A 14,290-nucleotide genomic window follows, 5' to 3' on the forward strand; every position below is an offset into this window, starting at 1 on the left:
CCATCATAAATCCCATCTTCAGCACCTCTCAGCACCCCATCATTCCTATAAACCTCCCTCTTTCCCCTTTATTCCCCTTCTCCGTCTAAGGCTATATGCCCCCTTTCCCTTGCCTCATTTTTCCCTGTAAGCTCCTCTCCCCTCTGTTCAAAATCCCCCTGCTGTCTTACACAGAATGTGGACTTAATAACAACCACATGATCTGTGTGTTGCCAAAAGACAGAAACCCCTGGCGCGCGCACACACACTTCTGTTTGTGTCAGGATGGGATGGTGATGCTAACCTCAGAGCTTGTTTTTAGGTCTGCTTTTTTTGTTTGTTGTGTGTGTTTGTGTGTGTGGTTCAGCCTGTTCAGGTAAACCGTACATTATGGGGACAAATTGCCCCCACAAATATGGCAATGTCTGAAATCCTTGTGGGGACATTTTGGTCCCCATGAGGAAAACAGCTTATAAATCATATTTTTTTGAAAATGTAAAAATCCTGAAAGTTTTCTGTGATTAGTAGGTTTAGGTTTAGGTGATAGAATATGCAGTTTGAACAGTATAAAAATCATTATGTCTATGGAATGTCCCCATAAAACATGGAATCCCAACGTGTGTGTGTGTGTGTGTGTTGCATCTGCTACTGTGTGTGTGTGTGTGTGTGTGTCTGGCCTGTATTCAGCAGCTTGTGAGTCTGGTCCAGACAGACAGTGCTGTAATGTCATTACCTAATGCTCTATATCAGGATACGCTCCATTACTGACATCTCATGTAACCTAATCACGTCCTCTCATGAGCCTCACAGAGCCCATGAACACAAACAACCAACCACAAATCACACAAACACAAAATGAGAGTGAGAATATTTTATTATGCATGCAACGGGCAAAAGATGTGTGAAATGAAAGCATGTGCTCGTGCTCACCTGCCATGTTTAGCCTCGGTTGAGTCGGACCAGGCGCTGGATGCGGTGATGTCAGAATCGGGTATGGTGCCATCTTCCATCCCCAGAGCGTAGCGACATTTAGCTGTGTGATACACAAGAAACATTTCAGATAGGATCTGACAACACTCTCTCCGAAACATACTTCAGAAACAAATGCATCATGAAGAGTCAGGATTGTGACAGAACGCTTATTCTGACCAGTGTTGTTATTGTTAACTGAAACTTTTTGTTAATTGAAAAATGATTAAATCTAAATATTAGATGAAAAATGTTGCAAACTAACTTAAAGAAAACAAGGTTTAAATTAAAGTGCTAAAAATACTAAAACTGATATAAAAATTGCATTTCAAAATATAAATAATTTAAAAAGAACATAATGAAATGACAAAAAAAATCTAAAAAATAAATTGCATTTCAAAATATGAAATTCTACAATAGTATATTCATTCATTCATTAACCATTCCAGTCGTATCTGACGCTTGGTGATTCTATGGGCCATCTCTTGCCATTTGCGAGAGACTGCTCATGAATTTTCTTGTCGATGATTTTTCTGGGGTAGATCGACGGGTCTTTCCCCAACCCTCCCCATTCTATAAATAATACTAAAATAAAACTGATGTCTTTTTTACCTAATGATGAAAATGCCATACACTCCTATTCTTATTATTTATAAAGATAATAATTATTAGACTAAACCACACCAAAAATCCTACCCTGATTAACTAAAGAAAAAGGCAAATAATCAATCAATCAATCAACCAATTATGTCAGAGCTGAGAAGTTTTCAAACTGGGGATTTCAAAATGCTTGAGGATCCAACTAGAAATTTGAAAAAAAAAAAAAAAAATTCATCAAAAGGTTTAAAAACTCTAAGTTAATGGATTAAGACATTTAAATTAAATTAATTGTAGTTAACAATTCAGTTCCTTTTTAAAGGCACAATATGTAGTTTTTCAGGAATCGGGAGACGACACGGGCAGAAATCCTGTTGATGGATGAGATTATTAATATGACTTTAGTATGAAGCAGAGCAGGGCCGAGTGCTGTGGGAGATGAACGATTAGCAATTGCTAGTGGGAGACGAGCGCGATACACAACTCGACTTTTATCATGCCACAGTCGCCGTTTCCGCTTCTTCCGGTCAAGTTTTAACTTTAATTTGTGCGTTTACTCGGCGGCTACTATGAGACGCTTGTTGCACACTACAGTAAGCTAGATCAATATTAGAATATCATATTTATAAATGATGGATGGCTTGTGTTGCCAAATGGCATGCAATTCATTTTCAAACATATTGTATGATGGAGAAAATGCTGTATTACTGTACAATAATTCGTTTTCTGTCTATAAATGTATCCAAACAGTTGTTCCCTTGTCTCTAGAGTTTCCATGGTTTTTACAAAATGCATTTCATTTTTATGAATGACAGTGTCCCATGTATGGCCGATATGTCATGAGAAAAAAAGTACAAATAACTTTTCTTTTATTAAATGTTCAATCTGGGTTTGATTTATAAATAAATTGCCCGTAAAGTTGCCCGTGGTCTTTGTCCAACATTTACTAATAAAATGCAGGCTTCACTAGGAATTTCAGTGTGCAAAACTTGTTTTAACATGCTAACTTTTTTATCAGATTTTTCCTTGGGGCATTTTCCTTAAAGTAATAGGTAAATGAAGACCCATACAAGGCACAATGTCAAATTCTCACAAAAATACCAAAGCAGCATTGCTGCATTGTTGAAATTGCTTCAGCAATGTCTCACAGATGTAGTGCAAGGAGCAGAAAAAAGAAATAAAGAGATGAAATGAGGACAGTAGAGAAAAATTCTGGCACAAACACAGTGTTGAAATCATCCGCACGTATCACATGTCAGTCCTGCCTGTGTGTCAGTTCAGAGGGTGTGCCTGTCAGTGTGTGTGCTGAAGCTGGGGGTGATGGGTGAGGTTTTGGGGGGGACGTACTCAGTTGCTGTAAAGTGAGTCATGAGATAAGAATGCAAAGGCTGGAAAACAAACCCTGCCCAGCCAGCGAGACCCTCTCTCTCTCTCTCGCTTGCTCCCACACATACACACACTATGGACAGGTGCCTGTTTCATTACATCATCAACCTGCTGCCAATAAAATGCTTTCTCTCTTCCAAACTCTCTCTTTCTCTCTCCATGACTCTTAGTCTGTCTCTCACACAATCTCCAGCTAATACAGAGCAGATGAGAGCTGCGTTTTACAGTCATTTAAGATTATAAGCAGATGCTCTCTAGTTTCAACAATGACCAGCCTCTGTGGCACAAATACAGTCATTTTCTGCTCCTGATCTATTTGCACCTCCACGTTCATCTCTCTCTCTCTCTTCTGAGGAAACACATTGTTCTCACTAAAATCAATAGTTGCACTGTGGCAAATTCACTAAAGCAGGGAGTCTGTTACACACAAAATCTGTTTATGTCACACGATTTTTGAAACCCCTCACTCAAAGTGTAAAACTACACACCAAATCTCCAAAACCATAAGCTATTTCTCAGCTTTTGACTTTTTTCAAAACGTTACACACAATTCTCTACCTAAAACACAAAAATCTAACAGGAAGTGACTTGCTTTCCTTTTCCAAACACAACCAATCAAAATGCTACACTTATCCACCAGGTCACACACTCCTCACATGTGCAAACACTAATTGCTTAACTGATCACTTACCAATCACTGCTTTACTGTAGTTTAGGCCTATAAATAGGTCAAAGGTCAGATTACCTGTTTTGAACAGTGGATGCTAACAACGGACAGAGAGCAAGAAGAGTAGGAGGGAGAGACAGAAGACAACAATGAGGACAAATTTAAAGACGAAGAATTGGAAGAGGATGAGGGCAAAGAAGATAAGGGAGGAGAGCCATCTCTGATGAGATTAGAGCAACACTTGTTGATCATGTTGATCAAGCTTCAGGGATGGCCGCAGCCTGGAGAGGATTGTCAGGAAAAGGCCATTCAAATGTGTGGGGGAGCTTCACAAAGAGTGGACTGAGGCTGGAGTTACTGCATCAAGAGCCACCACACACAGACGGATCCTGGACATGGGTTTCAAATGTCGTCAGAAGTGTCTTTTTCCTGGGCCAAAGAAATAAAGAACTGGTCTGTTGCTCAGTGGTCCATTCATCTCTTCTGATGAGAGCAAATTTTGCATCTCATTTGGAAACCTAGGTCCCAGAGTCTGGAGGAAGAATGGAGAGGCACACAGTCTAAGATGCTTGAAGTCCAGTGTGAAGTTTCCACAGTCTGTGTTGGTTTGGGGAGCCATGTCACCGGCTGGTGTTGGTCCATTGTGCCTTATTAAGTTCAGAGTCAATGCAGCCGTCTACCAGGACATTTTAGAGCACTTCATAAAGCTTGTCTGCTGAAGGAAGCATGGAGATGCTGACTTCATTTTCCAGCAGGACTTGGCACCTGCCCACACTGCCAAAAAGTAGCAAAACCTGGTTCAATGGGATTACTGTACTTGATTGGCCAGCAAACTTGCCTGACCTGAACCCCATAGAGAATCTATGAGCCATTGCCAAGAGAAAGATGAGAGACATGAGACCGAACAATGCAGAAGAGCTGAAGGCCGTTATTGAAGCTGTAAGAGTCAATAGCTACAGAACTCCAAACTTTGTGTTGCTTTCAGATTAACTCAACAGTGGATAGAGAGCTTCATGGAATGGGCTTCCATGGCCGAGCAACTGCATCCAAGCCTTACATCACCAAGTGCAATGCAAAGCGTCTGATGCAGTGGTGTAAAGCACACCGCCACTGGACTATAGAGCAGAGGGGACGTGTTCTCTGGAGTGACGAATCACGCTTCTTTGTCTGGCAATCCGATGGATGACTCTGGTTTTGGCGGTTGCCAGGAGAACGGTACTTGCCTGACTGCAAGTACTGCCAAGTGTGAAGTTTGGTCAAGGGGGGGATTTTGGTGTGGGGTTGTTTTTCAAGGGTTGGGCTTGGCCCCTTAGTTCCAGTGAAAGGAACGCTTAATGCTTCCGCATACCAAGACATTTTGGACAATTTCATGCTCCCAACTTTGTGGGAACAGTTTGAGAATGGCCCCTTCCTGTTCCAACATGACTGCGCACCAGTGCACAAAGCAAGGTCCATAAAGACATGGATGAGCGAGTTTGGTTGGAGGAACTTGACTGGCCTGCACAGAGTCCTGATCTCAACCCGATAGAACACCTTTGGGATGAATTAGAGCGGAGACTGCGAGCCAGGCCTTCTCGTCCAACATCAGTGCCTGACCTCACAAGTGAAGAAAAAATTCCCATAAACACACTCTAAACTCACTAAACCTTGTGGAAAGCCTTCCCAGAAGAGTTGAAGCTGTTATAGGTGCAAAGGGTGGGCCAACTCCATATTAAACCCTAGGGATTAATAACGGGATGTCATTCAAGTTCATTTGCATCTAAAGGCAGGAGTACCAAAAATGTTGGCAATAGTGTGTATTTGGCAATAAAGTGTATTTGGCACATAGTCACATTAATTCAAAAATGTAATTAGTGAATCTGCCTTCAAAATGTCGCAAACAGAAAGTGTGTTTGCATGCCCTTTCAGTTGGAATAAAACAGTAATGTCTTTTTAAAATGTAATTTTTAAATGCTCTAGCTTAACTGACATCGTACCAAAACATTGTGCCTAGTATACTCAGCTCAATTATAACGGTGCATACGTAGTGTGTGCAAAAACAAAATAGTCTATCAGTGTTAATTACATTTTAGTGAATTCCCCCCACTATCTCTCCTCGCCTCACCCCTCCTCTCTCTTGGTCTCTGGCAAGCTGTGCATGCAGACGTTCCAGCTTATTACATGATTAACTATCAGTAACTGGTCATGGAGAAAAACACTGCAGCCCATACACATGGATCCAAAGCCTTCATTCAGAGACTGGGCTTGAATATAATGGCTTTTAATGACCACAGAAATATTTCACAGGCATTAAAAACACACTAGAAACCCCAACAAAGAGAAAAGAGGAAGACTGTGGACTAGAGGAGTATAAAAACACAAGAGTCAAGACTGATTAAAGGGTTAGTTCACCCAAAAATGAAAATTCTGTCATTAATTACTCACCCTCATGTCGTTGGACACCCGTAAGACCTCCGTTCATATTCGGAACACAAATGAAGATATTTTAGTTGAAAGCTGATGCTGAGAAAGGCTTCAGACAGGCCTCCATTGGCATTCAGTACATTGACACTTCCAAGATCCATGAAAGGCACTTAAAACGTTGTTACAAAGTCTATCTCACCACAGTGGCTCTACAATAATCATACAATGCGACGACAATAGTTTTTGTGCGCAAAAAAAAATCAAAATAACACCTTTTTCCAACTTGTTCTCGACTTCCGTGTGTGCCTCCACGACGCATGCGCGAGAATATGACGTAGCGCCGGTGTTCGGGAATCGATGAAATACACACTTAAGCCCCATTTTGAGCACTACGCCGAGACCTAAAGCACGATCAATGTAGAATCCAACAGCTTAGACACGCGCGTCTTCCTCTGCTCGTAAACAAATCGCTTCTGGGTCATATGTCCGAACGCCGGATCTGCGTCATATTCTCGCGCATGCGTCGTGGAGGCATACACGGAAGTCGAGAACAAGTTGGATAAAGGTGTTATTTTGATTTTTTTTTGCGCACAAAAACTATTGTCGTCGCATTGTATGATTATTGTAGAGCCACTGTGGTGAGATAGACTTTGTAACGACGTTTTAAGTGCCTTTCATGGATCTTGGAAGTGTCAATGTACTGAATGCCAATGGAGGCCTATCTGAAGCCTTTCTCAGCATCAGCTTTCAACTAAAATATCTTCATTTGTGTTCCGAATATGTGGTCTTACGGGTGTCCAACGACATGAGGGTGAGTAATTAATGACAGAATTTTCATTTTTGGGTGAACTAACCCTTTAAAGAAAATCTGACTTTAGGACTTTGTGAGGACCCACACATCCTCAAGGTCTGACCACAAAACCAGTTTAATAAACTGAGAATGGGTGTTTCTCAAATTAGCTGTGAAGTATGACAACTAAGAGCATCCTTACCAGTGTCAAAATGCCAATCCAAATCCTGGGCCGCTGTCCAGGAAACAAGGAGGACAGTGAGGAGGGCAGGCAACAACGGCAGCATCTGTGTTGCCATTGCAACAGTGACACCTGGTTACCTGTCCAGAATTGAACTATCTTCAACAGACATACCTGAGGAAAAGAGAGAAAATGATTACATTACTTTATTTTAAATTAATATAAGTTATTAATAGGGATACCTTGCTGTAAAATGTGCATCATTCTGAGCAGTGTTTTTTACTTTTCTTTTTTTTATTTCGTTCTCTTTTGGTGGAAATGCGCTGGTATTACTATTAAATGTTTGTCCATTTGATTTGGGGGTGAAATTTGATCTCAGTTATGATGTCATAGCATTTAATGAGGGGAATCTCCACTGTTCTACACTTGATGAAATCAGTTGATATCACTTCATTTACACTGGTGGTCCATCAAGGCTTAGAAACTCTCCCAAACACAACATACTGTCAATCCAAAAGCCACATGTAGAAAAAGAAATTACACAGCACGCCATCTTTTCCATTGACATCATCCCTTCTCTGTGGATATGGGATTTGTGTTTGCAGGTTAAGGTTCTTTTAAGACATTTAAAAACCAAACAAAAGTTTTTAACTGACAAATCCTATATAGGAGAAATAATTCAAACTGTCTCTCCCCCCTAAAAAAACCACGCTTCCACAAAATATTAATCAGCACAACTATTTTCAACATTGTTTATAAAATGAAATATTTTTTGAGCGCCAAATCAGCATATTATAATGATTTCTGAAGGATCATGTGACACTGAAGACTGGAGTAATGATGCTGAAAATTCAGCTTTGCCATCACATGAATAAATTACATTTCAAAATATATTGAACTAGAAAAGTTATTTTAAATTTTAATATTATTTCACAATATTGCTGTTTTTGCTGTATTTTTGATTAAATAAATGCCTGAGCATAAGTCTTTTTTAAAAAAAAATCTTACCTCCTCCAATATTTTTAACAGTAATATGCGCTTAGGTTACAGTTTTTTCACACATCACCCATGCTAGTATTCCAGCATCATCTGGCATTACAGTTATTTCATCCACATAACAACATGCTCTCTCTGAATGTGATTTGTGTTTATATGTGTTTTACACAGCGGCGTGTCCCACAAATCCATGGAATGAGGGGACTCTGTGAGTGTGTGTATGAGGTGGCAGCTGTCCCCGTGCGGAGTGACAGCGCTGCTTCTGGGGTCTTGTGAGAGAGACGGACAGCTGATGCACAGCTGTGCAGACACAAGGACAAAGAGAGTAGAAGTGAGCAGGAGAATCTGAAAGGAGGTGCGGAAAAGAGGTGTAGACGAGGCATGCATGTAATAGACCCAGCTTAATGGACTGTGTGTTAGTGTGTGCATGTCATATTCAACATACTCTGTGTGTGTGTGTATGTGTGTGTGTGTGTGTGTGTGTGTGTGTGTGTGTGTGTGTGTGTGTGTGTGTGTGTGTGTGTGTGTGTGTGTGTGTGTGTGTGTGTGTGTGTGTGTGTGTGTGTGTGTGTGTGTGTGTGTGACCGAGCGAGCACAGCAGCCAGTGCAGCTGTCCCGAGCTCGAGACAGGCGGTGGCCAACACACACAGCCTGCAAGTGTTTCCAAAACCCGGGGAAAATATCAGTTTGTGTGCCAAATAATTCGCTATTGTAACGTAAGTTGAGTTTATTACAGTTGGCATTGTGAATCCTCTCACGTCTGTTGACAATAAGTGCAATTGCTGTTGCGTAACCTTAGCAACCCATCAACAATTTGAATTAACCGAATCCAAAAGATTGAGAGAGAGAGAGAGAGAGAGAGAGAGAGAGAGAGAGAGAGAGAGAGAGAAAACAAAATACTGAGAATATGGTCCAAATTTAAGCGCCAAAGCAAGTAAAAACTGACTTTGGCAAGAAAGAAAATAGAGATAGTCGCCAGTTGGCCGGTAACTTTATTATGAACTGCAACATTACATTGTTCAAGTCAAACTTTAAAAACAATTGTGTGACCTTATCAAATAAAATTAAATATCGACTATTATAAATAATCAACTAACCCTTGTGAAAAATAAGGTATTGCAGGAGGTATTCGGTATTGCATTGTCAATACAAGATCTTGACCAAAAGTCGATGCACCTCTTAATGGAAACAAATGTTGTGATGTTGTTTCCATCAAGAGGTGCAACAGTTTTTGTTCAAAATCTTGTATTGACAATGCAAGAATCAAGTATCCTGTAACGTCTCCTCCAGCACATTCCAAAGACTTTCAATGAATTTGAGGTCTACCAATTTGTGTGAAAATTATTCTTCATGCTCCCTGCCAACCATTCTTACACAATTTGAGCCGGATTAATCTTGACATTGTCATCCAGGAAAATGGCCATGATGTGTGTCTTCACACATGGTTGTTTAAGAAATGAAAAGCTACACACTCCATCAATTAGGGTCAGAAGAACTGTTGCCAAACATATAACATGCTAGAAACGTAATGATAACTGCAATAATGATCCAATCATAGACTATTAAGCATTTGCCTATTTAAATCTAAACAGCGACTTTTTCTTTTGGCCGGGCAATATTTTTTCAGTCCCACATGGAAATAATCTATATGAACATATATGTTTTAATATAGGTTTTTAATAAATGTGACATATAAAATTGGCCGTTTTCCTATATTATATGTACATATAAGCACATATACATATTATGTGTGGATGTGTATGAGCTGTAATGTGAATCTGGAAGTGACTTGAAATTGGGAAAAAAGGCTTGACAAAAAAAACAAAAAAAAAACACAAACCATTTTGTTATACATTTCCTTCTTTTCCAATATCTTCATACAAGAAAGAATCGACCTTGTAAATGTTTCAGGAAAACGTGTAGACATCATAACTTTCCATCTCCTCTCACCTAATTGCCATAGTTAAATTCCATAACATGCCAATTACATGTGATACCAATTTCACGTGTTCGCACATACATAAGTTCTTGCATAATTTTTTTTTTATTTAGTTCTTAGTTATTGCATTGATAATAGATAATATGAGCTAGGCATCATGTATGACAGTTGCCAAAGTGAGATATGAGCTCCAAAATGACCAGATCCTGCCATGAGCTATATAGGAGACATATCTTGTATGTATAGGGCTTATATGTGGATATAAAGAAGCGATACAGGAGACCTATATGGCCTGTATATGCACTTCAATTTTGCCTATATGTGGCATATATACGCATATATATACGCATTTCTGCAGCATATATATTATCTAGTGCTGTCAAAATAACGCATTCAAAAAAATTACGCAGATTAATCCATTCTGTATTGGACTTTGACCCCGAGCTGTAAAATGAAGGAGGGAGACGAGAACGCGCTGCCTGGATCATTGATTGGAACATTTACGTAGCCTGATGGAAGTGCTGATAAAAATAAAGTCGTCTGCGATGTCCTGCAATGTCCATTATCCTACCCAAGAGCGTGTCATATACACGCCATAAAGTGCGTATCATATGCATGCGAAAAACTGCGTAGCGTATACATTCCACGACACTGCACACTTGTACTATTGATACGCATTCTCAACAGGGAGCGCGCACTCTTAAAGGGACGACACTATATTCCTACTCGTTACAACGTCCATGCATTCAGCAGCCCAAATGAATACCTGTCTGTCATTAATGTTAATCAAACAACTACAGGTGTTAAATAAATGTATACATATTAAATAAACCTACTGTATCTGTATATTTTTTTAAAGAAATGTATTATTGTTTTTGTAATTTGCTTCTTTGTTCTTTTATCTAGCCTATATTCAATTTCTCATATTAGCCATATTGCCCACCCCTTGCCAACCTGCATACCAGCTGATATACAATGTAATCTTGATTTGGGTGGTCACTCTGCATTGAAAGTTTGAAAGGGTTTTAAATCTTCTAAATCAAGTAAAATGACTCAAAATCTAGTAATTCAAGCATGCCAAATTCAACTTTAATAATTTAAAATGTAATTTCCAAGCAGCAGAATTGTGGCCAGTGAAAATGCTGAGTGGCTAGTAACTTTGGAAAACCACTAGCCACAGTGGTTGGTGAGCAAAAAAGTTAATGTCAAGCCCTGATTGTATGTACAGTGAAAAAAAATCTTCTTCCTGAAGCACTTTTTAATTTATTTCCTCAGCATATTAGGTCATTTTGTTTATTGTTATGGCCAATATTTGAACAGTGAAAATAATCATAAGAGTTGTTTTACTTTAATGTCACTAATGCTGATTATTCATTGATTCATTTGAATTGAAATATTTAAAATACTTTCACAGCAAAAATTATGTATGCGATTAATTTTGATTAATTTATCACAGAGTATGTAATTAATTAGATTAAACATTTTAATCGATTGACGGCCCTAATATTATCATATATCTGCATATATCCTCATTCTTTCCATGTGGGGTATGTATGTTAGTCAAAGTGTGTAAGTGTGCACACCAGAATACAACCAGAACATCCTCTAAAACTACTTTAAAGGAAAACTTTTAATTTGACATTATTACAAGGCACTTTCTAAAAGTGTAGTTAATTGTGTTAATTCATTTCATACCTTGCAAAACAGTCATGAAGTGTACAATCTTTAAGTACACTTATGTGGCCTTTTATTTAATCAATATTATATTATCTGCAAGTTTAGTGACAAGTGCACATTTAACACAGTTAGAATAGGCACACTTATTTTTCACAAACACCTGCAACATTTAATATTGCAGCTATATACGACTGGAAGTCCCATCTTACAGTTAAGAGCTAATTGTGTGTTTGTTTGCTCACGAATGCTCATGCCCATTAACTCTTTTTGCATTATTTTATCTTCTAAAGCAAAATGTATGATTTAATGTTATATTTTGTTTCTGATTTGAAATTGATAAACAGTCATGGAGATTTATTTCCTTATTGAAGATAAGAGCTGTATACTGTACTTGTGTGGCTAGAAATCCTCACTTCAGGTCTGTTAAACACTAGCCTGGTCCTACCAGACTCTCGTACATTTCATTTGTACAGAGAGTCTGGCCACTCTCCATTGACAAGCGTTAACTTCCTTGAAGGTGGGTACTCTGTTGAAGTTTAAAACTATTGGATCTGCCCAGAGCCACTCTGGATCTGTCATAATAACCAATTGCTAACGCTTGGTCGGAACGTATATCTCAAACTAGCGCACAACATCACCGCCATCGTTCTCAGCCACTCCCTCTGTTCGCCGAGTAGACCAGTTAAAATTTTGACTGGAGAAAACTGAAGGAAAATGAAAATTGAGCGGAAGTACGTAGGAGGGCGGAGCCAGGTAGTTAAACACAACCACTGAATGAACTGACTTGCCTCTGATCTCTGACATAATGACCTGTGCTTTTTTCACTAATACGTTTTTTTATACAGTTTTTTTAATGGCTAAATAATCATTAGTACAGATTCAGAAATGTGTCAAATGTAGCTTAATTGCCTGTAAGAAATATGTATAGCTTGCTATGGGCAATTGTGACAAAAAAGGACCCTGAGTACAAAGGAGAAGGGGAAAAAAACCTCTGAATAATATAAAACTCAGGAAATTAGTATAGTTGTAAACTCAAAGGTAATGCAAGTTTAGTTTAGTTTGATCTGATCTTTCACTTCCCCTATAAACTCTCATTTCATGTTCTGCAAAGAAAAACATTTTGGATATAGCAGCATTAGATAAACGCCTCCCTGCTGGAGAGAGTGAGTGAATGAGCTAAACCTCCTCAGCGGATCTGGTCCAGTGGGAGGCCTATAGGAAACGCTATGGAATGACGCCCCTATACTGTGTTTCGTTTAAACAGATGAAGATCTTAAACACTTAAAATGACTCATTGCATACACCAAAAGTCAATCAGAACCCCCTATACCTTATACAGTAACAATGAGGCTCATAACTCAGGTTGACACAGCTGAGGTCACTCTGGGTGTGATTCTGCTCTGGGGAGTTTCACACAGCAAATTCGTCAGTTCAGCTCCATTTAACAAAAGCCTTCGGGAAAAAGTTAACTGAATGGCCTGAAGCAAGTTCACACACACACAAGCACATCAAAAACTTTCAGTATTAGACCTGCTGATAAAGCAAATCTCACAAATGTGTTTTTGAGTCTATGACACAACCGTAGGGCAAACTCCTTAGAAGCATTTCAGTACATGTCACATCATCAATACATGAAACACATCATCACTGCTGACTTTCACCTTCATGACTCCATCTGCACTGTGTTTAACCCCCTAAGGGTTAGGAGGACAGAGACCAACTTGAAATAAAAGTGAAATACAATCTCAAAGTTCCAAATGAGTGAACCTCACAAAGAAATGTCTCATTCATATTTCAGAAAAAATTGGCAGTTAATTTTCTTTCTCTCTCCCTATTTTTTAATATATTGGAAAATGCATTATTTATTTTCCTTTCAATTTGGTTGTTTCTGGATTTGGCACACCCTGTCAAATCTCACTATCAATCTCACATTTGTGAATCATGAATTAGGTCAATATGGAAAAAGTTACAGGATTGAAATGACTCTTTGATACGATTTTGCTATGGAGGTTGTGTGTTTGGATAGTCTTAAATGCAATGCAATTTCATAGGAATTATTATTTTTGGGTGAACTAAACATTTAATGTTTGTTTTTTTATTAATATGGAAATATTAAATCATTTTTAATGAAATTATACTCCTAAGGCCACATCCACACAAAGCCAGAGCTTTCCCTATCCAATCTTTTTTTCCCTCGACTCAAGAAATATCTGCGTACACACGAAACCACTGAAACCGACTCAAAACGTACATGACATCAAAACAATACATGCCAGACCAGTATGTGGCACTGTAATTCTGCCACAGAAATACACTAAAAATGAAGAATGCGCGAGACATGGTGTGATGACATCAAGGTTTCACAAAATATATAGATTGGCTGTACACACGAAAGCGCAAGGGTGTTGGTTTCTGATTTATCCACTCTGGGACCTGGTTTAAAAAAATACCGGTTTCAGGCTCCCAAAACGGAGGATCCGTCTCGACGAAACGCTGTTTTGATACCAAAACAGCTAAACGCGTCTCCGTGTGGACGGGGCCTAAATAAAAACTAAAACTGCTAGTAGGTGGCGGTAAATGTCTAATGGAGTAAGTCATTGAGTCATTCATTCATTCGATTTGTTCAAACGACTGATTCATTCAGGAGTGAAGTAAATGCCTTTCTTTATGAAGGTAAATGTAAATGGTTCTCTTTATGGTCCATTG

General features: G+C 39.0%; 1 protein-coding gene across 4 annotated transcripts in view; it reads right to left on the reverse strand.

The window, feature by feature from the left end:
• Positions 1 to 14,290, reverse strand: part of ddr1 (discoidin domain receptor tyrosine kinase 1) — a 56,465-nt gene that overhangs the window by 21,601 nt on the left and 20,574 nt on the right. For all 4 annotated transcript variants that reach the window (XM_079837623.1, XM_079837622.1, XM_079837625.1 and 1 more), the window contains exons 2-3: positions 6,994 to 7,146; positions 910 to 1,012 (exon numbers count right to left, since the gene is read on the reverse strand). In XM_079837623.1, the coding sequence (XP_079693749.1) occupies positions 910 to 1,012; positions 6,994 to 7,090 (200 nt within the window). In that variant the 5' untranslated portion in view covers positions 7,091 to 7,146. The remainder of the gene's footprint in view (positions 1 to 909; positions 1,013 to 6,993; positions 7,147 to 14,290) is intronic.

This window comes from Gobio gobio, assembly GCF_949357685.1.
Source record: "Gobio gobio genome assembly, chromosome: 15".
Classification (NCBI taxonomy): domain Eukaryota; kingdom Metazoa; phylum Chordata; class Actinopteri; order Cypriniformes; family Gobionidae; genus Gobio; species Gobio gobio.